The sequence below is a fragment of the Sminthopsis crassicaudata genome, chromosome 4 (assembly GCF_048593235.1).
Source record: "Sminthopsis crassicaudata isolate SCR6 chromosome 4, ASM4859323v1, whole genome shotgun sequence".
NCBI classification, from domain to species: Eukaryota; Metazoa; Chordata; class Mammalia; order Dasyuromorphia; family Dasyuridae; genus Sminthopsis; species Sminthopsis crassicaudata.
In genome coordinates, this window is record NC_133620.1 from 354347533 (window position 1) to 354373512 (window position 25980).

The 25980-nt window shown below is 44.0% G+C and overlaps 2 protein-coding genes and 1 pseudogene across 26 annotated transcripts; 2 read left to right on the forward strand and 1 right to left on the reverse strand.

Moving 5' to 3' along the window:
• Positions 1-13388, forward strand: TMEM106A (transmembrane protein 106A). The gene is made up of 8 exons (XM_074261712.1): positions 1-267; positions 940-1161; positions 4838-4901; positions 9543-9696; positions 10239-10379; positions 10495-10538; positions 11270-11323; positions 11767-13388. Exons 2-8 carry the CDS (start codon positions 957-959, stop codon positions 11885-11887), a joined length of 783 nt encoding a protein of 260 aa, XP_074117813.1. The 5' UTR covers positions 1-267; positions 940-956; the 3' UTR covers positions 11888-13388.
• Positions 11539-22537, reverse strand: CCDC200 (coiled-coil domain containing 200). Of its 25 annotated transcripts, none has more exons than XR_012481234.1 (6): positions 22423-22537; positions 20739-20808; positions 19481-20090; positions 17530-17579; positions 13083-13288; positions 11539-11641 (listed from the first exon to the last, which is right to left on the reverse strand). XR_012481234.1 is itself a non-coding variant. In XM_074261700.1 (5 exons), exons 2-5 carry the CDS (start codon positions 20775-20777, stop codon positions 11558-11560), a joined length of 783 nt encoding a protein of 260 aa, XP_074117801.1. In that variant the 5' UTR covers positions 20778-20808; positions 22423-22537; the 3' UTR covers positions 11539-11557. The 25 variants fall into 25 exon arrangements, 13 of the variants coding, with proteins under 13 accessions (XP_074117801.1, XP_074117798.1, XP_074117802.1 ...); XR_012481231.1 differs by lacking the exon at positions 22423-22537 and adding an exon at positions 14777-14839 and having other exon boundaries at positions 20739-21127; XR_012481239.1 differs by lacking the exon at positions 22423-22537 and adding an exon at positions 18670-18794 and having other exon boundaries at positions 20739-21127.
• On the forward strand, positions 22148-25734 carry LOC141540815 (heterogeneous nuclear ribonucleoprotein D-like pseudogene; annotated as a pseudogene).
• Positions 25735-25980: the final 246 nt, after the last annotated feature.

Here is a 25980-nt window from a genome sequence, read left to right on the forward strand (position 1 = left end):
GGCATGTCCCGGAACCGCGGCCTCCGGGCTCACGCGCTACAGGCCTGGGCCAGAAACTCCGCCCACTCGTCCCCTCTACCTCCCCCACCCCCGACTCCCATCCGCCTTGGGCTAGCCCGGGCTCGGGGAGGAGGGCCAGGTCACAGGCCCCGAATACCTGCGCCTCCCGCCCCCCGCAGGGATCCCGGGAGCCGATCTTCCGTCCCAGCGCCCTGCTTAGGCCTCCGCCTGCTTTCTCAAGTTTGTGGCGTCTTAAGCTTCCCCAAGGTAGTAGAGCATTCACTTTGGGCGTGCGGTCCACCCGAGCTTTGTGTCTTTTAAACAACCCCCACTGGCTTCTCCCATGGACTCTATCCCGAAAGATCCAGAGTAGTTCTCAGAGCCCCCCACGCCCGCGCCCGAATTCCTTCTTAGGAAACCCAACCCAAGCCATTAACTGTAGGCATGGCCACGATCGGTCCCCTTCTGCCGAGAGAGCTGCTCCTTTCTTCATCTTCCGAAAACGAAAGAAGTCGGAGCCATGAGGGGGGGTTGATAGGAGACGCGGCCCCGAGAGCGGGGGCCTTTCTGTGGCCCTCTTTTGAGCCAGGCCGGAAGGAAAAGGTCAGACCAGGCGGGGAGGACGACAGGTGCACCACGCTGCCCCCGCCTTCGGGCCGCCCGGGTGGGGGGCTTGGCTTCCTTCTTCTTTTTACGAGAAAAAGCCCTTTTGGGAAGGGTGCAGCACATCCAGAAGTTTCATTTGCAAAACCAAAAAGCCTCGATGAAACTTTAAAACGAAAGGGTGGGAGTTAAACAGGGAAGTTTCAGTTGCGTGGGATGCTAGCAGAGTAGCGGGGGCTGTGGCGGGAAGCCACGTTATTTTCAGGAGAATAAGCAAAAAGCCGGTAACCTTCAAGGGCAAAAACTTATACAACTTCGGTGATTTTTCCCCACAAGTGAAAACCTCCCTCAGCATGGGGGAGACGGCATCCAGGTTGTCTCAGGAGGGCGAGGGCAAGTGCCTCCTGTCCCGGGACGCAGCTGTCGGCAGTGAAGCCTCCGGCTATTCCAGCATCTACGGCAGCAGGTCCGTCCTGCCCTGTGCGCCCTGTGCGGCCGCGGCCTGCGCGAGCTTTGTGACCTGCCCCACCTGCCGCGGCACCGGGGAGATCCCAAGTGGTGAGTCCGGAGCCCGCGCCTACGCCCGGCCCGGAGGGAGGGGTCAGTCTTTAGAGGCCGGGTCCCTTGAGGTGTGGGAGGAAGCGTGCTTTGAGAGCGTGCTTTTGCTCCGGAGTAAATCGGTGAAGATTTAAGCACTAAAATGACGGAGATTTAACAATAACTCCGAGGACCCTGCGGCATTGACTTATGTCAAAGTAATATCGATATCTACTTGAAATTATTTCTCTTTAGAGTGTGTTCGTACAGATAGGAGGAAAAAAAATATCAAACGCATTTCCTTGTCATTTGACTTGCCTGGCCTGTATTGGCAAGCGCTGTGCTAGAAACAAAGAAAAGAAAGAAATAGTCCGCATGTACGTAACAAAATGGGCGGGATGTTTGTAGCGGGCACTAGCGCCTTAGGGAGTGGGGAAAGGCCTCGGGGAGCAGGCGGGCACTGACCTGGCACCGGGCGTGTTACGAGCCATCTCTGAGCCTTCCGCTACCTAAGCCCGGGGGCGCGAGGGAGTACTTAGGAGAACGCTGTTGCCATGAACGAAGGATGGTTCTTGCTGTTACTTGGAAAGCACTGGGGAAAGTCCCCTGGGTGGTTTTATGGTCACCGTTCTGAATGGATAATGCATTCATTGGTTAAAATATATTTACCTAGGGCACCGGGTGGTTCCTGATTTCTATCAATCAACAATTGCTGACATAATTATTGCTAACCACCTTGCTCTCCCCGTCAATGAACTTTGAAGGAAAAAGGATTCTGTGAGGCAGAAAGTAAGAGGAGGGAATGAATTCCACTGGGGGAGGGGGGTCAGCAGAGGCAGGAGGTGGGTTTGGAGTGGAGGATGGCAAGAAAGCGAGTTGTATTTGAGTGAAGAGTATATGAAGGGGAGATTTATGAATGAATTTGAGCACATACAGACATACACACGCCATGATTTTCAGAAGTAGTGGGCAGTGAGGTCGTAGCAAACATGAATTTATGTTGAATTCTGAGGGGTTTGGAGAGGCAAGGGGCCAAGGAGTGGGCTTGTGCCATAGTCCAGGCCAGAAGAGGTGACGAGGTAGGAACGAACATGATAAGCCACATGAGCAGAGAAAAGGGGCTGAATTCGAGATATGGAGACAGAATCCAGGAGGCCTGACAATTAAGGGCAAGTGTGGAGTGAGGGAGAGTGAAGAATGGGAGATGGCTCGCGACAAGGACGGTGGGGTCTGTGATAGAAATGGGAAAGTTTGGAAAAGGAGCTGGTTTGGGGTCAAAAAGAGTGAATTCTACCATGACTCTGTTGTTTATACCAAAGCATGAGTATATACTGGGGTACATCCCAATCCGCTCTTAAAGAGAGCCTGGTTGAAGGCCTCCACCTCTTTATTCTATTTTTAGACTTTTATTTGCTTCTTATCTAAGCCAAGGGTCCTCAAACTTCTTAAACAGGGGGCCGCTTCACTGTCCCTCAGACTGTGGGAGGGCCGGACTCACACTGTCTCCGCCCCTCAGCCCATTTGCCAGAACCGGCGGGCTGCATCTGGCCAGTGGGCCGTAGTTTGAGAACCCCTGTTCTAAGCAATACCAGTTTAGAGTATAAGATTTTTTCAAGTTGGTCTCCTTCCTCTTACAAAAACCTGGGGGAGGGTGTCTAATTCAATTTAGTTTTACAAACATTTGTTATGTATCTCCTATGTGCTGAATACTGTTTGAGATGTGGGAGTATGAAAAATGAATGATTCCCTGTTGTTCAGTTATGTCCAATTTTTTGGGGATCCTTGGAGTTTTCTTTTTTCTTTGCTTTTTTGTTGTTGTTGCTGAGGTAATTGGGGTTGAGTGACTTGCCGGTCACACAGCTAGGACTCCTTAAGTGATGAGGCCAGATTTGAACTTGGATCCTCCTGACTTCAGGGTTGGTGCTTTGTCCACTGCGCCACCTAGCTGTCCTTACTTGGAATTTTCTTGACCAGAGGTATGGGAGTGGCTTGGCATTTTTTCTCCAGTTCATTTAACAGATGAGGAAACTGAGGCAAAGTTAAGTGACTTACTCAGGGTCACCCCCAGCTAGTAAATGTCTGGGTTTGAATACAGAAAAATGAGTCTTCCTGGTTCCAGACCCAGAGCTCTACCCATTGTGCCACCTAGCACTAGGAGGATACAGCTTATACACAAACGAGAGAGACATGGAATAATTCCGGTTCAACAGCTAAGAGCCAGGAGAGGAAAGACCTGAAGACAAAAAGGAGGTGGACCTCCTGACAGAAGGAGGAATAGGATCTAGGGCACAGATTGAGCCTTTAATTTTGCAATGGATGTGAACAACCTTATCCTCTGAATTTGGAGGAAAGGAGGGAAAAAAACAGGTGGACAGTTTTTATTTTATTATGTAGAGAAACTGAGGAACTTTGTAATAAATCTGAGTTCAAGCAAACCATGAATTTTTTCATTCCTAATCGTTTAATAAAAATATTTCAGTATAATTGATTTCCTTTGTAATCTTATTTTATATGCATTTAAAAACTTTGTTCTTGAGGTGATTCAGATCAGTTCCAATGATCTTGTCATCAAAAGAACCACCTACACCCAGAAAGAGGACTGTGAGAACTGAGTGTGGTTCACAACGTAGCATTCTCACTCATTTTGTTGATATTTGCTTGCACTTTGTTTTCTTCATCTTTTGTTTTCTGGTTTGATTTTTTCTTGTATAGCAAGATGATTGTATAAATATGCATGCATATTTTGAATTTAACATATATTTCTACCATGTTCAACATATACTTGCCAGGGGAGGGAATGGGAGAAGGGGGGAAAACTGAAACACAAGGATTTGCAAGGGCTAATGTTGCAGAATTGTCCATGAATATATTTTGAAAAATAAAAAGCTTTAATTAATTGGGGGGAGGGGGACTTTGTTCTGAGAATTCCATAGGTCCATATCAAGACTGCCAAGGGAGGCCATGACACAAAGAAAATTAAGAGTCTTTGAATAGATGGTTTGGTCTTTCTAGTAAACTTGAAGACAGTCATCATCTTGTAAGAGAGAGTGAGGAGAATGGAACATTAGAATACTTGTCAGGTTGAACGAGAGAGAAATTTTTTGTCCATTCCCAATGTTACAGTTCCTTCGTACTCCATATCTATCATCCTGTGACTAAAAAGGGATCTTTTCACAGTATAATTTATTGAAAAATCTTATTTTGGCAGATTAGATACTTCTTGTTGCTGACTTTCAGGGATTCCCTGTAGCCAGATTGTGCTGTAGGTCAAAATTAGAATTGTCTACAAAAACTACCTTCTTGTTATGTGAAATTGAGGTTTTCTGAGGAATTGGACTGTGAGGATTAGAATTAGTTATTTTCCAAGATCCATTCCCACTACTTTTTTTAAAAAAATTAATTTTTAATTTATGGAATAAAACAATCATTTCCACAAAATAGTATAATAAAAAAGATTATATATGAAACTGCAATTCTATTTTATAATTGTGGAGGTTTTCTGAGGTGCTGGGATGTGAGGGTTAGAATTAGTTATTTCCCAAAACCCTTTCCCACTACTTTTTTCTTTTTTAAAAATTTAATTTTTAATTATGGAATAAAACAACCATTTCCATAAAACAGTATAATAAAAATGATGATTACATGTGAAACTACAAATCTGTTATGTATAAATTATTATTTTTTTTTGTCTCTGCAGAGCTGGAAAAGCAGCTGGTGGCACTTATTCCATATGGAGACCAGAGGCTAAAACCCAGGAGAACGTAAGAGGCCCCCTATTATTCATTCTTCAAACTTTTACAAAGATACTGCTGTGTTGCAAGGCTCTGGGCTGGGTGCTGAGTTAGTATAGGAAATGAATTAAATATAGTTTCTATCTTCCAGACTCTTAATGGGGGAAGATATATTTTAAATAAAATATTATATTAGTGAATTACATATACAAAGAAGGTGTGACAAAAGTTTAGAGAAGAGAAATACTCTTTCCAGATGAATCCCTTCTGGAAAGAATTGACATTTGAACTTTTTTAAATTTTCATTTAATTTTGGAGGGAGGTAGTCATTTTAAATTCCAGAGTCTTTTTTCTTTCCTCCCCATCCTGCACTAGAAAAAACCACTATTTAAAACATACATGATATATATATATATATATATATATATATATATATATATATATATGTAAAAGTATACTATTCATATTTCAGAGTTCTTTCTCTGAAGATGGATAGCATCTTTCATTATAGGTCCTTCATAATTGATTTGAATATATACTCAGAATACTAATAATAACTTAGTTGCTCACAGTTATTCTTCAGATAATATTGCTATTAATATATACAATACGTTCTCTTGGTTCTGCTTATTTTACTTTTATTTCCTGCAAATCTTTCCATGTTTTTCTAAAATCACCCTGCTCATCATTTCTTTTTTTTTTTAATATTTTAATAGTTTTTATTTACCAGGTATATGTATGGGTAATTTTACAACATTAACAATTGCCAAACCTTTTGTTCTAATTTTTCCCCTCCCCCCCCAGATGGCAGGTTGACCAATACATGTTAAATATGTTAAAGTATAAATTAAATACAATATATGTATACATGTCCAAACAGTTGTTTTGCTGTACATAAAGAATCGGACTTTGAAATAGTGTAAATTAGCCTGTGAAGGAAATCCAAAATGCAGGTGGACAAAAATAGAGGGATTGGAAATTCTATGTAGTGGTTCATACTCATCTCCTAGAGTTATTTTGCTGGGTGTAGTTGGTTCAAATCATCACTGCTCTATTGGAACTGATTTGGTTTATCTCATTGTTGGAGAGGCCTCGTCCATCAGAATTGATCATCATATAGTATTGTTGTTGAAATATATAATGATCTCCTGGTCCTGCTCATTTCACTCAGCATCAGTTCATGTAAGTCTCTCCAGGCCTTTCTGAAATCATCCTATTGGTCATTTCTTACATAACAATAATATTTCCTAATATTCATATACCACAATTTATTCAGCCATTCTCCAATCGATGGGCATCCACTCAGTTTCCATTCTTTGGCCACTACAAAGAGGGCTGTTACAAACATTCTTGCACATATGGGTTCCTTTCTCTTTTTTAAGATCTCTTTGGGATATAAGCCCAGTAGCATTACTGCTGGGTCAAAGGGTATGCACAGTTTGATAACATTTGCCTGCTCATCATTTCTTATAGTGAATTGATTCTTGAAGGAGGAGTTAAGCTTCCAAAAAAGATGGAGAAAGAAAGCTTGGATTGTTATGGGGAATGTGAGGTCAGCAGAGGCACCAGTGTGGAAAAATGGGCGGGTCTGCTTAGCAGGATGAGGTGAGGTGGAAGGAATAAAAAGGAATAAAATGAGAGATCCGTGAATGCCAGATGCTTGTTTCCATAGTGGGATGGGGATGGGGCCCAGACACGGCATTTCTTGGGTGTGGGGATCTCTAGCTACTAGTGCCACTGACAGTCTGGGAGCTGGCCTGATACACTGAGAACCGGAATGGCTTTCCCAGGGTCAGCCAGCCAGTGTCCCGGAAGCTAGGTCTTTATCTGCCCTGGTTGTTAACAGCGACAGTTAAGGAGGGCATCGGTAGCTTACCTAGCACTTTCCTCATCTTCTTGCACTTGATCCTCACAGCCATCCTGGGGCTATTGTCTTTTTTTAAGAGATGAAGGCACAGAGCGTTGGTTTCACCACTAATAGGTGTCTCAGGCTGAACTCGAACTCAGGTCTTCCTCACTCCCAACTTCAGCACTCCACACAGCACTTATCACAGCACCTGACACATAGTGGACGCTTAGCCATTGATTTTTGGCCGACTGCCCCCGTGCCTTTTAGCTGCCAGATTAAGGGTGGACCATGGGGAGCCATTGAAGGCTTTGTGAGCCAGGGCTATGACACTAACGTGGCTTCCTGCCTCGGACCCTGCTGCTCTCACATTGGGCCACTATCTCCAGTGCTCTGCTGTCTTTTTCCAGCCCCAAGCATTGACACTTAGAAAATTCCAGATATTGAAGGTGACCCCTTTAAAAACAGGTCACACCCTTTGAAGTTTTTCTTAATCCAGGCCCTACTTTTAGTAAGTTCAGTAAAGATAGCATAGGGCAGCGGGATGGTGCAGTGGATGGATCCCCAGCGGCTCCTATCAGAAAGAAGACCTGAGTGAAGGTGTGATCTCAGACACTTTTTTGTGTGTGTGGGGGGGCCATCGGTAGTAAGTGACTTGCCCACAGTCACACAAGCTAGTCAGCCTTAAAGTGTTTGAGGCTGGATTTAAATTCAGATCCTCCTGATTTTCCTGGCTCAGCACTCTATCCACTGTGCCACCCAGCTGCCCCAAGTCTCAGGTACTTAATGAGCTGTGTGACCCCTGGGCAAATCACTTCACCCTGTTTGCCTCAGTTTTCCTATCTGTAAAGTGAGCTGGAGAAGGAAATGGCAAATCGAACTCCAGTGTCTGTCAAGAAAATCCCCAATGGGGTCACAAAGAGTTGTACACAATTGAATGAGAACAGGAAAGATCTATACTCTCTTATCAAAGACTTCCCCTCAAGGGAGATGTCTGGCTACTTCCATCCTGTCAGGAAATTATTACCATCTATAATTACTAACCTTTCTATGGTAATTGAAATTTGATTGTCTTGTTGCCCGTGGAGATGGAAAGCAGATACTCATATTTCTTGTGGTCGCCCTTTAGAACTTTGAAAGCAATCCTTAAGCCTTGCCATGTGATGCTGCTCATTGTGGACAACTTGAAATTCATCCCGTTGCTGTCCTGGCCAGTTGTCCCAAGTAGTGTTGGTACCTGGGCTGCTTCAGAACCGCAGAGGTCCTTTCTAACTCTTGTTCGTGCACCAGACACTTTGGGGCAGACCAGGACTTTTTATGGGATGGCAGTGAGGCAATATTTTTTTTAATGAATTACTTTAAATTACCCATGTCAAGAACAGAAATATTGGGCTTGTCATAATACAAATGTGAATATTATATAACTAGTCTGCAGATTGGAGAACTTGCTTAGACTGGTAATCATTCATCACAAACCTTTAAAGGCTTTCTAGGTGACACAAGAGATGATAAACTAATTTGCAGAATGAGACATTTTTGGACGTTTGACTATGTTTATATGATACAAGGGTTATTCTTTCTTTTCTTTCTTTCCTCTTCTCTTTCCTTGGTAGGTGGTAGGAAAAAAATGACATCAGAATTTTTTCTTTTCAAATTCAGATACAAAGACCAAAAAAACAAACACCATTTACATGTACAGTATAACAACACAAAAAGAGAATTCACTATGAAACCATAAATCTTCATTTCTCAGTTTATTTTTAATGTAATAACATATATATGTACATCTACTTATATTCATATTTATATAAAACTATTCTATATATCTATTGGTTAATATTTTCTCTAAAGGTGAATTAGCCTCTTCCTTCATAGATTCTTTGCAGGTGATTTATTTATAACACTCAAAATACTTAGTCATTCACACTTATTCTTTGAACAACATTGCTGTTATTGCATACAACAATTCTCTTCTTTGTTTATTATTATAACTTTTTTTTGACAGTTCATCTGCATGGATAATTTTTTATATTATCCCTTGCATTCACTTCTGTTCCAACTTTTCCCTTCCCTCCCTCCACCCCTTGTGCCTGGCAGGCAATCTTATACATGTTAAATACAACAATTCTCTTCTACTCATTTCAGTCTTCATTATTTCCTTCCCCGTTTTTCTAAATCCAACCAGTTCATTTCTTATAGCACAATAATATTCCACCAATCATATACTATAACTGTTTAATCATTGCCCAATTGATAGGCATCCTCATAATTTTTAGCTTTTTGCCACTACAAAGAGAGCTGCTATTAATAGTTTAGAATATGTAAGTTCTTTTCCCTTTCTTCCCAATCTTGGGAAATAGATCTAACAGTGGTATTGCTGGGTTCAAGAGTATATACAGCTTTATAACTCTTTGATCATAATTTCAGACTGTCCTTCAAAATGGTTGGATCAGTTCACAGTTCCTCCAAGAGTGTATTAGTGTCCCAATTTTTCCATATCCCCTCCAATATTTATCATTTTTCCTTTCTATCATTTTAGCCAATCTGATAGATGGGAGATGATATCTCGGACATCAGCATTTTGGGGTCATACTTTCCCAGACTCTCTAACTGAAGCATGAGAAGCCTTAGTCTTATCAGAGATTTTCTCTTTTCTATTTGTATCTAACCCTAGTGTTTAGCATACTGCCCGACACTGTTGGGGGACCTAATGTGTGCCTGTTTGACCGGGAAAACACCTAGTTGTAATGGAACTGAGCTCAGCAGTAATCCTCAAGCTGGAAAGTCCCCCTTTCTCATGGACCTACTTCCTTGCTTTTTCACAGGAAGCTCTATGTTTCTCTGGCTGTGTTCACCTGCTTGCTGATATCATCCCTTATCATCTTCTTTCTATTCCCTCGAACCATCCTGGTACAGCCAGCTGGGCTGAGTTCTTCAGCAGTGGCCTTTACTGACCACGCCATCCTCCTCAATGTGACGGTAGGTTCCGTCTGGGTACCCTCTCGCTCGCACTGGAAGAGCTACAGTGTCTGAACTGATTTTTTTCCAGCCTGCTGTTCAGTACTGTCATACTGGGGCAACTTGGGGCTGGTCAAATCACTGACCCTAATCCTGTGATTGGCAAGGCCCTTTAGGGGAGGATTGGGAATTTGATGAAAAGACAGAGCCCAGATTGGTATCAGAGGAGAGGAAAGAGCATGCTCTGGATTGTAATCAGGGAAGGCCTGGCATCTTGAATCCCAGAGGCTGAGAGGACAAGATCACTGAAGGTGGGTCGTGGAACAGTTTTGCCTTTTAGAGAAAGCAGCCCTGATCTTTAGGTTGTTTAGTGATTTAAGAGTTTCTTATGGATGCCTCACTATAGGGTCCTCTGCAACATTTAAGGATGTCAGACTGTCGGGTTATTTGATCGTTGGCATTCAAATAGAATCTGGTTCCAGCCAGCCTTAGAGAATGGTTGGTTGACCTCATCTCTCTCTCTCTGTCTCTCATATACACACTCTCTTTTATTTTCTTTTTAGAATGTCCTTAACATTACCAACAACTACTACTATCCCATCACTGTAACCCAGCTCAACATCGAGGTCCTGCACTTATTGCTTGTTGTGGGGCAGATGGAAGAAAGCATCCTTTTGCACATTGGCCCTTTGAGCAGTGAACAGGTGACTCTCATCCACTACTGGCATCCCTCAAGTTGGCTAACTCTGCCCACCAAGTATCTCTTGGGGAAAGGTGGAGTATGATAGCTACGGCTGACTCTACATGTTTTATTGGCAGATAATCTATTCGGTAACCAGCAAGATAGCTGTTGAAAACACATAGTGAGTATTGCCAAGAAAACTTTCCCCCCTTATTCAGCAAAATGAGTTAATCATTAGGAAGTATGCTAAGTAGCGATTTCCAATTGGAATAAGGTTTCAAGTGGTTATTAAAAACATAACCCAAATTTTGTTTAATTCTGGGTGCTTTAGAAGAGCCTATTAAATGTTTTTTGTTCATGAATGTGTTGCATGCCCAACCTGTGGCAGAGTCTTTTGGGCTCATTTTGGTCTGACCAGCCACAGTTGGACACCCTTGACTTCCAAAATTGTGATGTCATTTGGTCCTCTTTGAGCATGAAGGACAACAGCCAGAAGCAGCTCAGGCAGCTTGTCCTTGGGGAGGAATGCTTGTGTAGGTGTTGTGCAATCTTTGGAGGTACCTGGTAGCAAGGCCTGGGGCAGGGGGGCTTGGTGTTTACAAAGTCAGTCAGTTTCCTTCTGGGAGCTGGGCATGGGATCGATGGGAGCAGATGTCCCTGCCTCCCAGAGCCCTCGCTCATATGCTTGCTGGCATATATATATGTATATATAATATAGCACATGATGCGAAGAAGAAACAGTCTGGAGATGTGAGAGGCTAGGGACATCTGTTTCCTCTCCTTACGACACCCTTGTCACTATAAACAATAACCAGGACTCTGTGTGTGTGTGTGTGTGTGTGTGTGTGTGTATGTGTGTGTGTGTGTGTGGCTGTGGCTGTGGCTGTGGCTGTGTGTGTCTCAATCTCTCAGCAACATCTGTACCTGGTTGGACATCAAAGTCCACAATGTACTTCAGCACATAAGGTGAGTACCTGTGGGGCAGGACTCTGCTTGGTCTTCCCCTCTGCTCCTCCCCTCCCCCTCCTAGCCTCCTTAACCCTGCCTTTCGGGTAGAAAGCTCTCTGGCAGGGAAGTGCATGGTAGGAAGGGTGCCTTGTGGTACCCTCTGGATTAGAAGACCCCAGCTACCTTTCTAGGCCTTAGTTTTGCTCTTAAAGATACATACAGCAAGTGTTGTCTTCTTTGATGCCCAGTGGTTTATTGAAAGCTAGAATGGGGGAGATTGAGTTGTTGCTGTCCCAAGGTTCTCTTGAGAGCCCCGGGGTTGGTTGGCAGGGTCCCCTGAATGGCAAGGAGAGCACAAGTTAGGTGGAGGTGGCCTCAGAAGCCCAAAATAACAGGCCAGGCTCCTCTTGGAGGTAAAAGACTTCCTGCCAACATGACATAATAGTCTTATTCCTCTCTAGGGGCACCCTGACCTGCTCCTACCTGAGCCATACGGAACAACTGGCTTTCCAGAGCTACGACTACGTGGATTGTCGGGGGAATACCTCGCTCCCTCACTCACTGGTGCCTCACCCACCATGATGGTGCCTGCTGTCTATAGCTCCCTGGTCTCCTGCCCTCCTCCTATTGCCTTCATATGCCAAAGGACTGTATTCCATTAATTATTATTTTGGGCCACGAATGAAGAAACCCAGCTTAGTTCTCCCTTCCCCAACCCCGGGATTGCCTGTGAAAAGGAGACTGTGGCAGTGCTGGGAGCTGCTAACAGGGATCCTGACCTGTCTGTCTGAGGGGCCTCTCTCCAGACCAAATGGTACCTGAGAGAAAAGGCTGGTCTAGGGTTTTCTCCAGTATAGGGTCTCTGTCCTGTGGCACCTCCTTATCCTGCTCCCCCACATATTCCCCAACATTTAACCAAAATTTTGCACTGAGATGAAGATATGATAGTTAGGGTCTTAGTTGAATGTGGAGATAGTTGTGGTTTAATGTGACTTTTTTTAGAATGTGTACTTTCAATTTGTACCTTCCTGCTAAGTGTGAGGAAGGGCTTTGGGGTCTGCTACACCTTAGACTATGGAGTGTTAGGGAGCCTCTTTTCTTTGTGGTGGAATCATGTGCCTATTAACAAGTCTTAATAATGGATCTTGGGAAAAGTTAAAGCAAAAAATAGTCATGTGTTGTGTTATATCCTGGGCCTGTATCTGCTGGATTGCCTCATTTGAGACCCTCTGAGTTTTCTGTTAACCCTTGTCCTGTGTCCTTGGAGCATGTGCTAGAAACCCCTGAGCCCTGAATCATGTGAGAGGATTTTAAAGAGAATACAGCCAGAATCTGTCTTTCCCCTAGTAGTTTGTACTCTGCCATCAGAGGAGGAGAGCTGACCGGTTACCCTGTACCCAGGCGGCTGTAACTCTGGGGGGGCAGAGCGCATGGAGTTTACACAGGCCACTGGTTCCTAACTGCCCGGTCACTATGAGTTCTCTCTACTTCAGCTAACACTCCTCCCCTGCTTTGTGAAAATAGCCATATTCACTCCCTCGGAAGTAGGTGATGAGAGTCAGTAGTGAAGGCTCAGGGACAAGGGCTCCACAAAATAAGAGGGAAGGTGTAGCCTCCACAGCTTTTGAACCAATAGCGAAGCCACTTTCAAAATAGAAAAGGGAGGCCTCCCAGGTCCCAACAAGCAAGCAAGTCTGTGATCTCCTTTGTCTGAGAGACTAAACTTCAGTGGTGGAGAAGGGAGTTTTACTGCCACTAACTAGCCCTGACTTCTTACCTGAATCTGCCAAGGAGAGAAAGGACGTCATGATTTTGATATTTTTTTTCTTTTTCTTCAAAATGGATTTGCCAGATCATGAGGCAGGACACAAGGAGCTATTGAAGACAATCTCTCTTCTCAGGAATGTCTGAGTTGGTCCCTGCCTTATGTCAGGGCTTCAAGCTTTTCCAGAGACTTTTTGATATTATGACGTCAGGGGGAGGCTGGGGGAGTAGGGAAAGGGGGATTTATCCTTATCCTTTCCTCCTTTTTGTTGTGAAGCCAGAACTAAGCCTAAAATAAACCCCTAAGACTAGCCTGTAAGTCAAGGCTGTTTGTGTTGCTTTCTTGGCAAGGGGGGAGAGGGCATTGACACACCTCAGGCTGGGGGAAAGATTCCCTAAGCCCCCCTTCCCCCTCCCTCCAGGCCTAGCCGGCTTATCTGACCCAAAGCAGTGCCCCTGACCTGCAAAAGTACACACTTAGGCCCTTGCCCTTCACCCCCTAGTGCCTTTTAACATTGGAAAGGAAAATATGCCAGTGCAATGCCTCTCCCCTCTCCTCCCTAGCCCAATGCATGCCTCAAAACCCCCAACCGACAAATCATCTGCTGGCCCAGTCCAACAACCTGCCCAGGATCTTTGTAGGAAAAACGTTTTGTAAACTCTAGAGTGCCATGTCAAGGTTAAGGAGTTAGGGTGAGACCATAGATGTGTTCTGGGGGTAGCAAATTCAGAGATGGTTTGAGGACCACCAGGTAGAGCTCCCAGAAGCCTAATTATCCTGGTTGGTTTTGTTTGCTGGACAGGAAGGAGCAGCATTCCAAACTTCCTTCTAGTTGTCCTTCCCAATGTTCCATGCACATCCAGCAAGAGTCTTTTTTTGTCATTTCAAGAACAATTTCCTTTTTTTATTGATGCATGCCATTATCCTCAGTGTTGGGGGAAAGATTTGTTAAGGGAAAGTTTTAGATGTCAACTTTGATTACTGATTGATCTCCTGATGAACAACAGTGAGGCTGGATCCTCTCTCTCTCCACTACCACTGCTGGACATACTCCATAGCCTGAGGGAGGGGAGAGGGAAGGAATGGAGCAGGCAAGCAAAAGTTAGGCACTTACTGAGCTCGATTGAAGGGGCTAGTTAGAGTTTGACTTGGAGTCAGGAAAATTCGAGTTTGAATTCTGCTTAAGATATTAGTGATTAGCCCCTGTGATCCTGGGCAAGTTTGTAACCTATATTCCTCAATTTCCTCATCTGTAAAATGGATTAAATAATAGCACCTGATCACAAGGTTAATCTCTGTTCCCTCAATAATAATAGCAGCACTTCCCTCCTAGGGTTGGGACTGGTGGTGCAGTGGATAGATCACTGGGCTTGGAGTCAGGAAGGAGGCCTGAGTTCAAATCCAGCTTCAGACAATTTCTAGTTGTGTGATCCTGGGCAAGTCACTAAATCCTGTGTTTGCCTCAGTTTCCTTATCTGTAAGATAAGCCGGAGAAGGAAATGGCAAACACTGAAGAAAAAATAATCCTGGAGTGTGCTGAGGTTGTTCAAGTGAGATAATAATTATAAAACACCTGGTTTTTCTTATTCCTATTTTTTTTCATTTTTTTTTTTGTTTAGTATCTTAAGTTATTAATTATCCCATTCTTTTGCACCCAGGTCTTGATTGTTTCCCCCTTTCCACTATGTTCCTTTTATCTCACCCACCAATTTGCCCAACTGTCACTTGTCTTGAGCCTTCTTTGTAGCTGGCTGCAATACATCCCCTGTCTAGAATTTGGAGTAAAAGAAAGAAGGAATTGTCTACTCACTGCCTCCCCCTTTCCTTACCACACTGCCTTCAAGTCAGGCACTAATTATATATATATACATATATATATATAATACACATATATATTTAATAGCTTGTTTTTTATGTCACTCTTTCCCTTCTCTCTCACCCAGAAAGCCGGCTTTTATAATAGAGAATTTAAAAAGTGGAGGGAAAAAAAGCAATTCAGCAAATCTGATTATCACACCAACTTAGTATTAACGCTGTGGTATTCCACATTTTTCAAAATGAGGGTGACATGGGGTGGATTTTTCTTCAGAGCCAAGATTGGTCATGATAATTACACGTTTTTATAGATGCGGGGCATTTCGTCAGGCCTTGTTCTTTCTGCCATATTCAACACATTTGATCATTCCTCAAAACCTGGCACCCTTCCCTTGAATTCTTCCAATTCCCCAGCTGAAGGCAATTAGTCCCCACCTTTTGTTGTAATCTCCACCTACAAATTTAAATTAAACCCATGTGGTTCTGGCCCCAACCTGGCTCAGGGACTAACCCTAGGGGCAGGATGTAATTAGGTAATTAGAATCAGAAGACAAAGTTAAATCCAGCTCCACTACCTATTGTCAGGGTGGCTTAGAGTAAGTAAAGGCAATCTGTTGGGGATGAAATGGGACAGGTTCATGGGTACATATACATGTAGAGTGGTGGGGTCTTGGAGAAGAGTCTCAACCCTCCTCCCATGGCAATCTCTCTGGATCACAGCTGGAAGGGGCCTTTTTTAAAAGCCTTAGTCCTACCCTCCACATTTTTTACCTCATATGGTTAACACAATCCCTGAATGACTCCCAAAATCTCGGGTTCTTGCTGCTTCTGCTGAGTTCCAGTCCTGCATCTTCAACTAACAGTTGGACATTTCCACCCGGATGTCCTGCTATCATTTCAAATGGGCCTAAAACTGAACTAGTCATTTTTTTGCCCAAATTAGCTTTTTTTATATATTTCCCATTTTTCTTTTTCTTCCCTTTTTCCTAACTTTCCTTCCCCTTCCTTTCCTTTTCCTAACTTTCCTTTCCTTTCCTTTTCCTTTTTCTTTGCTTTTTCCATTTTCCCTTTTCCTTTCTCCTTTCATCTCTCCTTTCCTCTTCCCTGCTTCCCTCCCTCCTTTCTTCCCTCTCTCCCTCCCTTCTCCTTTCTTCTTTCTTCCTTTACCTTCTTCCCCCTTCTTTCCCCCTCCCTCTCCCTTTTCCTCCTCCCTCCTCCTCCCTTTCCCTTTCTCCCCTCCTTCCCCCTTTTTTTCTCCCCTCCCCCCTCTTCCCCTCTCCTTCCCTTTTCTTCTCCCCTCCCCCTTCTTCCCCTCTCCTTCCCTTCCCCTTCTCCCTCCCTCCTTCCCTTTCCCCTCCCTCCTTCCCTTTCCCCTCCCTCTTTCCCTTTCCCTTCTCCCTCCCTTCTTCCCTTTCCCTCCTTCCCTCCTTTCTTCCCCCTCCCTCCCTTTCTCCCTTCTTCCCTTTTTCCCTTCCTCCCTTCTAACTTTTTTCCCTTCCTCCCTTCTTCCTTTTTTCCCTTCCTCCCTTCTCCCCTCTCTCCCTTTCCTTTCTCCCTTCTCTCCCTTCTTTTCTTCCTTCCTCCCTCTCTCCTCCTCCATCCTTCCCTCTTTCCTCTCTGTCCCCCCTTCCTCCTCCTTTTTCCTATTGTCTTCTTTCCCTTCACTTATTCCTCTTCTCCCTGCTTTCCTTCTCCTTCCTTCTCCTTTCATATCTACCTCCTTTCCCAATTCTTCTCTCATCTACTTCCTCCCTTCTCTTTCCCTTTTTTCTTCCCTCTCTCCCTTTCTCCTCCCTTTATTTCCTTTTTGCTTTTTTCTTTTCCTTCCTCCTTTTTTCTTTCCTTCCTTTCTTCCCTCCTTTACTTTTTCTTTTTTATCCATCCATCCTTCTTTTCTTTCTTTTCTTCCTTTCTCCCTCCCTCTTCTCTTTTTTCTCCTCTCTTCTCTCTTCCCTCTCTTTCCTTGTCCCTTTTCCTCCTCTTTCCTTTCCTCCCCCTTTCCCTTCATGCTTATTTATTTTCATCTCCATGACATCTTTCTCAAAGGCCCAATCTTTGGTGTCTTTCTCCTTTGAGCTTCTTAACACTTTATCTTATGGTTCACAGGCAACCTAGTGTCTACCTCCCTTTTATCATCCTTAATCTTTCTTTCATAGCTCTTCTGCAGTTCTGAAACTACAAGCCTCCTGAGGACTTGGATTGTCTCTTTTCTCCGTACATTCCTAGTGCCCACTACTAGGGTATCTCACACATAAAACGCACTTAGGAATCCCTTAGTGATTGAAGCCCCTTACAGAGAACTATACCAACCCCCCCCACCACCCTTCCCTTGCCACAGCAAAGTGACGGAGCCCTGTACTCCAGGATGGGGATTGTGTTGGGAAGAGTGGGGATGGCTAGCCCTTTCCTCTCCCCTTACAACTTCATGCTTTCCTAGCATCATAGATTCAGGTGGAAGGGCTCTCAGGGGTTGGGCATCTAGGTCTAATGTCCCCTTTGTTTACAGATGGGGCAACTGGCTAGCTGTCAGGTCGGGTGATCTACCCAGGGGTCACACGGGTCATAGGGAGTAGAGCAAGTCTTTGCACTCCAAATCCAACACTCCTCACAATTCACTCACACTCATTCTTTGTTTCGTTCTTACCGTGTATCTTTTTCCACGTTTGGAATGGCGAAGAGTAGAATCTGGGGCACCTGATGGTGGGGTTGAAATGGAATAGAAAACAGAAGTTATTGATAAATAGATCCATTCATTCATTCAATCCTGTATGATTGCTACGTTGCTAGCTGTAAGAGTGTGGTCTGACCTTTAAGATTCTTTTTACTCATAAATCCCATAGTACTGTATGCAAGGAACTAAGAGAGTTAAGTTAATTAAAACACAGTCCACTTGCCCTCCTAGAATTCACAAGCTTTTAGGGGGGGTATTTGACACCCAAATGATCATTATTATTAACAACAGCTAATTAATATTATTTTGGAATAGGCTCTTTGCAAAAGTTGACCATCTGCTGACAACTGTTTTAGTAATTCATGATATCAGAAACTAAAGTTTAGAAGAACTACAATCCTTATTTTCATTCAACAAGCACTCCTTAAGCACCTACTATGTGTCAAATTCTAGGCTGGATGAAGAGAAAATAGATTCTGGGCTGGATGAAGGGAAAATATAGACTAAATAGAAACAACCTGTGCTTCCAAGTAGCTAACAATACTCTACTGGGGATGTTATGAGGAAAACAAACTTGTATACATAAATTAAAATATATACAAAATTGTACCAAGTGATTGTGGGGGAGAGGGTACTAATAAGGGGGGGGAGGAGAATAGGAAAAGTCTCCTGCAGGGGATGACTCGAGTTTTGAAGGAAATGATTTTTTAAGAGGCAGAGGTGAAGAGTGAGTGCATTCCAGCCTCAGGGGAAGAGCTTGTGCAAAGAGAGTATTTGAAGCAGTATTTATATAGATGAAATTATAGAATCACCAAGTGTGAAAGTTCTAGTAAGTCAACGGATTCAGGAAAAGCTTCTAAGAAGAGTTGGCATTTAAAGGTTCAGTATATTTCAACAGAAAGGTTTTCCAGGCTTACGGAATGTTCTTAGGGAACACAAAGATATGGATGGAGATAGGAAAGATATAACTGGGCAGAAAGGAAGAGGGGGATAGCAAAGTGAAGGGAGGTAGTGTGAACTAAGGCTAGCCAGTTAAGAAGGTGCCAGGTAATGTGGCTTTGAATTCCAGCCTGAGAGTTTGTACTTTGTTTAGAAGGCAAATAGGACACCTACCAGTGAATTTGGGTACAGTAGTAATAAAATGGGATCACGAAGATTTTAACAGCAGTTTATAGGATGGATAGAAGAGAAACTGGAAGCTGGGAGATCATTTTAGAAGCTCCTGCTATAATCTGGGTCTAGAATCAGCAGGAACACAAAGGAGGGGACAAATGAGAATGATTACAGAGGTAAAAAGAGTTCTGATACTTGATTGGATGTGGAGGCTGAAAGGGCAGAACAAGAGAGTCTGAGTTTCCACTTCTGGGAGTGAATTTCCTAGAAAATCCTCAAAGAACTCTTAGCTCCCACTCTAAACTGCTTTCAGTCCTAATATACTTTTGATGGTCTGCCATCTAAACATCTTCCCAGCTCTCTGTATTCCTTCTCTCTCCTTAAACTCAGGGCCTCTTTTCCCAGGGTGCCTTATTTGTATATTTCTCCATCTACATGTTGTTTCCCCCTCCCCAAAAGAATGGAGATTTCTCAAGGACAAGAACTGTATCTATTGCATCTCTTTGCAATCAGTAAATAGACATGTAAGTGATGGGTAGGCTATTGGTCCCTAAGTGGGAGGGATATAAGGCTCTCAAGGAGCTCCCTATCTACCCAGTAGGTGCTTGAGAAATGCTTGATGAGCAGCAGATAGGCTGGGAGCCCATGGTTTTCATCTTTCAGATCCTACAAGGATACAGCCAGACTTAGGTTGGGCTTGTCTGGGAGAGGGGGCTGAGTAACTTGGTGTTCCCTATGGGGTGATCCCCTCTCTCTGCTCAGCCCAATTCCACATCCCCACCCCCCCAAACTCCGGGAACAGCTCACTTACTGTGTTTGAATTCTTGGGGTTGATGGGCTGCAGCAGCAGCAGCAGCGGCGGCGGCGGCGGCGGCTTGCTGATGACCCACGGAATGAATTTTGTGATGATGGTGACCAGTGTGATGTCCAGTCTCTCTTTGTTCTTTGCTCTGACGTTGGCTCTTACTCTGTTCCCGGTCCCGGACCTGGCTCTTACTCTGGCGCTGGCCCTTGCCCAGGCCCCGCTCCCGCTCCTGGCTCTTGCTCTGACATGGGTCCCGGTTCCGGTCTCGGCTCTTGCTGTGGACCACTTCTTGCACATCATCTTGGTCCTCCTCCTGGTCGTCGTCGTGGTCGTGGTTTCTGCTCTGATGTTGGCCCTGACCTTGGAAGTGACACTGGCACTGACACATGCAGTGGCCCATAGTATGGCGTTCAGGAAACATGAAACAGCCTCTCAAGTCATCTGGATTCTCTCCGGTGAGGAAGGCGCTGGTGTTCCGGTGAGAGGTCTCTGGACTTAGGTTGCCATACAGGTAATCAGCGTCAGGGCTTGGAGAGCGGTACCGTTGATAGGGTTCAAGACCCATGCAATATCTTTGTTCCTCCAGGTCATTTTCTATCTTTTTGTTCTTCAATTCCTGAGATGTTCCAGAGACTTCGCTTCAGCATCCAGTCCCTCACTTTCCTAGCCAGGGCTGTGCTGGTGGTGATTGGGCGACCAAGCAACCTCCCCCAGCCCCAGCTAATGGCACCCTTCCAGGGTTGTGGGTGGGGAGGATGGGGTGGGGAAGGGTAGGTTTGAATTGGGAGGAGTGAGAAGGGATGAGCCAGTAATACAAATGACTTTCTGCAGTGAGCAGAATTTAAAAACTCAGAGGCCTAGAACTTAACTTCCCATAGTTCCTAAGCTAAGATCTGGCTCACATCACAACCAGCTGAGTCAACAAAGATCGCCAAGGACAGGAAAAGCCAAGAGGAAATCCCAATGCAATTCAGCAAACATTCATTAAGCATCTATAGCATGCAAGGGACCATTCTCCCAAGAGGCTTTTTCTCTCCCCCCCCCCCCATCCCCAATGTAGAAATCCATTGCTGAGAAGCAATTGCTAGGGGCTCCTTCCCCAGCCACTCCCAAGTATGTGAACTTTTCCCCTCCTCATATTAAAATTTCTTCCAAGTCCCAGACTCAGCTCCCGACTGGCTTTTGGGATATTTAAAAACAACAACTTGGGGAGCAGATTAAAACAGAGCAATCCTCAGAGGGTCCAGGCTTCCCCCTCACCTACCTGTTGAAGCTGGTAGTGTCTCCTCCTGTCCAAAGCCATCTGTCTGCGCCTGGCTTCCCAATGATAAGCGCTGGCCATGGTGTTGGAATTTGGAGAAGGAAAGGAGATAGGAGAGAATGGTAAGGAAAAGAGATATGTTGAGGGGAAAGGAGAAGGGAGAAGGGGAAGAGAGGAAGTGGGGGAAGAAGCGAGGAGAGAGGAGAAAGAGATGGATAGGGAATAGAGAAGAAAGAAGGGAAAAGAAAGGGAAAGGGAAGGGAGAGGGAAGGGAGAGGAAGGAAAAGAGGGTAGGGAAAAGGAAGGGAAAGGAAAAGGAGGGGAAGGGACAGGAGAGAGAAGAGAAGTCACTACTTTTTCCACCACACTGTCCCCTCCTCCATGAAAAAACCCTGTTCAGCCTTACCTGTAACCAGAGCCACCTCATAATGTAAACTGCTGTCAGGGCAACTGGGATAGAGGAGGTGGGTGTGTATGTGTGTGTATGTGTGAGAGTGTGTGTGGGGGGGTGTGTGTCTCTATGTGGGTGTGTGTCTGGGTGTGTGTCTGGGCGTGTGTCTAGGTGGATGGAATGAGGGAGAACTGCTTGTCCCCATAAGCATCCACAGGGTCTCCTGACCTTCCTGTCTCTTGAGAAAACAATTCCCAGATTCCATCTCCTTGACCCACCCCCTCATAAACATTGATGGCATTGAGGGAAATGTCTCAAGAAGACCAAGTCAGGCTAGTCCTTTGCATTTCCTTTCTGGAATCTTTGTACAGAGGTATGAATTCTGCAAGCCCCATTCCCTTTAATATGTGAATTTCCTCTTAGGGAATTTACATTTAAAAAGATTGGTCAACTTAAATGAAATTTTATTTGATAGAATTCAAAGTTTTGAGCTATAATAAAAGAGAAATGATTCAGTTCAATGAACACACTTATTCAAATCAGCAAATTACAACCAAGCATTAAGTCCCTACATGTAGGTACTTTGCTAGGCACAAGGGGATGCAAAGAATGAAATAAGTGCCCTCAAGGAACTTACATTCAACAACATATACATATTAGTAAATACAATTAAAAAAAATAGACCTGTGATTTCATTCGTGTACAGAGTGCTGGGTGAGGGAATTCCTCTACCAATAAATGCAATCGGCAATCTCATAACTTACAGTCTTAAGGAAAGGTCTGGAGCCCTGAGAGAGGTCAAGTTACCTGGATCTCATACCCCTGAGCTGGTATGAGACTCATACAAAGTCTGACTGGTACAAAACGCAAAATATTACCAACTGAAGACCGAGTGAGCGGGGTCGAGGAAGACCACTAAATAACTGGGAAAGACCTCCTGTAGGAGCTACAACTTCAGCAGAACTTTGAAGGAGCTAGGGATTCTAAAAGGGGGGATGTGAGAAACAGTCTATGCACAGAAATGGAGGCTGAGGGGTAACTAGGGAGCCCAGTGGGTAGAGCCCAGGCTCTGGAGTCAGCAGGGTCTTAGTTCAAATTGAAATCTCAGACTCTTGCTAGCTATGTGATCTTGGGCAAGCCGCCTAAAAGGAGAAGAGACGTAGAGACTACTGGGTGAGGAGCTACAAAAGTCTCTTTGTCTGAAGTACAAAATGTGAAGGGAAGGAAAATTAAATTAGCTTGAAATGGGAGGTTGGAGCCAAACTAGAAAGGGCTTTAAAAGTCAATTAGACTTACAGTGTTTTTTCCTAGAGGCAGTGGGGAAACCCTGGAGCTTCTTGAGTCCAGGAGCTACATGGTCTACTGTGTTCAAAGGACTGTGCTTTATACTGGGAGAGAACCAAATTTTCTCATGGAGTTTTCGGTCTTTAAGAAAGGCGCAGGTAAGTATAAAACGCAATAATAGCAGGTAAATGCGTCATAGAGGTATAAAACAAAATGCTCTATGGAAGGGGAGAAGTCATTGTGACTGGAGAGATCAGAGAAAGCTCGTGAGAAGGCTACATCTGAATCGGACTTTAAAGGATCGGGCTCTAAGCAACGCGTCGGGACTCCCTCTCCGGGCCACCTGTCCCCAGCCTCCTCGCACGGGATCGACAACTTGGAGGAGCTGCCCCAGAGCTCCCAAATCCGCGCGAGCGGGAGCCGGCAGGACGGCGGCAAAACGTTTGTTGGAGTTTAAGCTGGGGTGGGAGCCAGAAAGATCTCATCGGATACCTGTTTGGTTTTGGAGCGGTCCTTGCAGTCAGCGCATTTAAAATGGATCCCCTCTCAGGGAAACTCGAGTGGTTTTGCATTTGTGCTTTTCAAAGATGCTTCCAGTGATAAGGTCCTGGAACTTAAAGAGCCCAAGCTGGATGACAAGTTGATAGACCTCAAACGGGCTAAAGCGAAAGGAGCCCTCCGAAAAAAGCATTTGTTGGTGGAGTGAACTCGGATATATCTGAAGAACAAATCCAAGAATACTCTGGAGCATTCGGAGGGATGGAGAATAGTGAACTCCTTATCGACCCAAAAGGAAATGAAAGAAGAGGATCTTGTTTCATCACATATACAGATGAAGAACCAGAAAGAATGATTAGAAGTAGATATCATCAGCTTGTTTCTGGGAAGTGTGAAATCGAAGTTGCCCAGCCCAGAGATGTAAACAGGCAGCAACGGCAATAGCAGGAGGGAGAGATGTTGCAGGTGGCAGGGGTGGTGGTAGGGGAGATGGGACTAAGGGTCGTGGCCCAAGGTCAGAGTCAAAGCTGGAACCAGGATTTAATAACTATTATGACCAGACATACTAGCTGTGTGACTAGGCAAGTCACTTAACCCTGTTTGCCTCAGTTTCCTGATCTGTAAAGAGCTGAAGAAGGAAATGGGCAAAACTACTCCAGTGTGCTAAACTAGGATCAAGGATACTCTTAGTGACTCCGTTTGGGATTTTCTTGGCAAAGATAATGGAGTGTTTTGTATTTCCTTCTCCAGCTTATTTTACATATGAAGAAACTGATGTAAACCAGATTAAATGGCTTGCCTAGGGTCACACCGTTAAGAAATGTCTGAAGCCAGATTTAACTTCATGAAAATGAGTTCAAGACTTGTCCTCTATCCATCTACTATCTAGTTTCCCCATAGTAACTAGGGTGATGATCAAGACCATAGTGGCGATGGCAGATATGTTTATACTGGATATAACTATGGGAACTATGGTTATGGACAAGGAGATGCAGACTCTAGTGGTCAACAAAGCAGGTATGACAAAGCAGTGCGGGAGGGTGGGGTTGGTAACCACCAGCCACATTAAAGAGGAGTTGGAAAAAACAGGTGCAGATGCTATGGCAACCTATCTTGCAGGATAGAGACACTGAATGGAGAGTGGTTTTCTATTGTTCCGAGATGACTATTCTGTAAAAGACTTTTACTGTACAGGACACAACTGTGTCCAATTGAATATAGGGGTACACTTCTGGCTTTTATCCTTTGCCATCCGTATGACGGCAAATGTGAATTTGCATTGATACAAATGTCATTTGTAATATCTCATGTTAAATGATTCCCAAAAATAAATGACTTGTCATTGTTTTTCTGTTAGGTACTCGAGAATTCTATAAATATGTAATTTAAATAAACAACTGAATCATGGTTTATTTTGCAGGGATTCTTGGACGGTGGGGAGAAAGTGGTTCTTTATAAATAGCAAGCAGCAAACTTTGCCTTAGTTTCCTAATTCTCTTGATAAGGTCTATACTAAGAATTCATGTTCCTGTTTAAATAGGTCCTACTGTGCAGTGGAGCAGTGCTTGTACCCCATATGCATTCTTTGGGTTTTTGTGATGAGAAATATTAATTCAGCATATTATGAGTAGTTGAAATGGTTTCTATTAGGCCATAGATCGTTTGACTTTTATTTTCAAGAGGAGAGTCTTTTTTGTTAACCACCATGAAATAAGGCATAAAATAATTGCTTTTATGACTTGACATTTTGAGTATGTATAAAAAACAAAAGACAAAAGCAAAGAACTCTGACTACCCAAAAACCAAAATAACAAGAATACAAACCTAAACTACCCATCTTATTCTGATTACTTGTCACTTCCACTGAATGTTAGTGTAATTCAAATTGCATATTCCTATATTCATTGAAAGTAGATGGAAATGGAAATTGAAATTTGCATGAAATAATGAAGAGTAAAATAAGCAGAACCAGAGCAGTGGTTTTCAAAGTGTGGTCCAGGCAATCTTGAGTGTGTCTGAAATCCTTTCAAAAGGGTCCACAAATTCAAATTTATTTATTTTTTTTAAATTTCTAACATGGTAAATATCTATAAACAAAACCCATATAAATAAAAACTCTTTGGACAGATCCTTAATTTTTAACAGTATAAAGGGATTCTAAAAAACAAAAGTTTGAGAACCATTAGTTATAGCAACAGCATATTTTTTAAAGAACGACTGAACAAATAAACTTATTTTGACTATTATAAATACCCAAATTAACTATAAAGGACATATTAACTAAAGAAAGATATCTGCATCCAAAGAAAGAATTGATAGAACTATGTATAATGAGGGAAAGGAAAGGGAGAACCCCATTTCTCGGTGCATAGATAATCCCATGAGGCACAGTGTCCCCTGTAAAATGAATTTACAGGCCCGAAAACCTAGATTGATAAATAAAAAGGTTTATTGTAGTAATTTGGAAGTAAAGTTCAGTTAGACGCCAGGGCCAGAGGTGGCTGCTGGGCGGGCAGGAACCCCTACATGGCTGGAGGGATACCGTGTGTTGGCTGGGAGGGCTCCTGCAAAGAGGGAGTTCCGGCTCACCTCTTTTATACCCAAGAGATTGTGGGCTGTTCCAAGTTCTGGCGGGCTTTTCAGTTAGCTCAGATCAGGTGAGGGCTGGGGGAAGCTGAGCTGAGGGTGGGGGCTGGGCCAAGATTTGTGAATCAAGGTCAGTCATGGGTTGGGCAATTAGAAAGGAATCTTAAAGGGACTTCAACCCCCATCAGTTTTCCCCTTAAACAGTTGAGACTTAAATTCATTTAAGAAAAAAAAAGAAAATATGGGACAGTGTCCTTCACTTAAGGAAATGTTGAAGATTTTCTCCAAAGATCTTCAGAGTAGCGGGGTCCCCTCATCTTGTTCCCCCCTCAAACCATTGCCTCCAGATATATGTGGGAAAAGCGGCGTCCATCTCCTCTTTAACTGCTTCAAGCTGACAAGGGTCATAGAGATTTGGGGTTCCATGCCAGGAGGTGAGGCGTGAGGTGTGGGGGATGGCAGCAGGGCATTGAGGAGGTGTCCCAG

Bases quoted from the DNA above. Each gene is read 5' to 3' on its own strand.
- TMEM106A (XM_074261712.1), top strand. From the start codon at position 957: ATGGGGGAGACGGCATCCAGGTTGTCTCAGGAGGGCGAGGGCAAGTGC. The intron at 1,162-4,837 runs GTGAGTCCGGAG...TTGTCTCTGCAG, and splicing joins CACCGGGGAGATCCCAAGTG to AGCTGGAAAAGCAGCTGGTG. The intron at 11,324-11,766 runs GTGAGTACCTGT...ATTCCTCTCTAG, and splicing joins AATGTACTTCAGCACATAAG to GGGCACCCTGACCTGCTCCT.
- CCDC200 (XM_074261697.1), bottom strand. The intron at 20,091-20,738 runs GTAGGTGAGGGG...GGAACATCTCAG, and splicing joins GACACTACCAGCTTCAACAG to GAATTGAAGAACAAAAAGAT. The intron at 11,642-17,529 runs GTAAGAACGAAA...CTTGCCATTCAG, and splicing joins AACGTGGAAAAAGATACACG to GGGACCCTGCCAACCAACCC.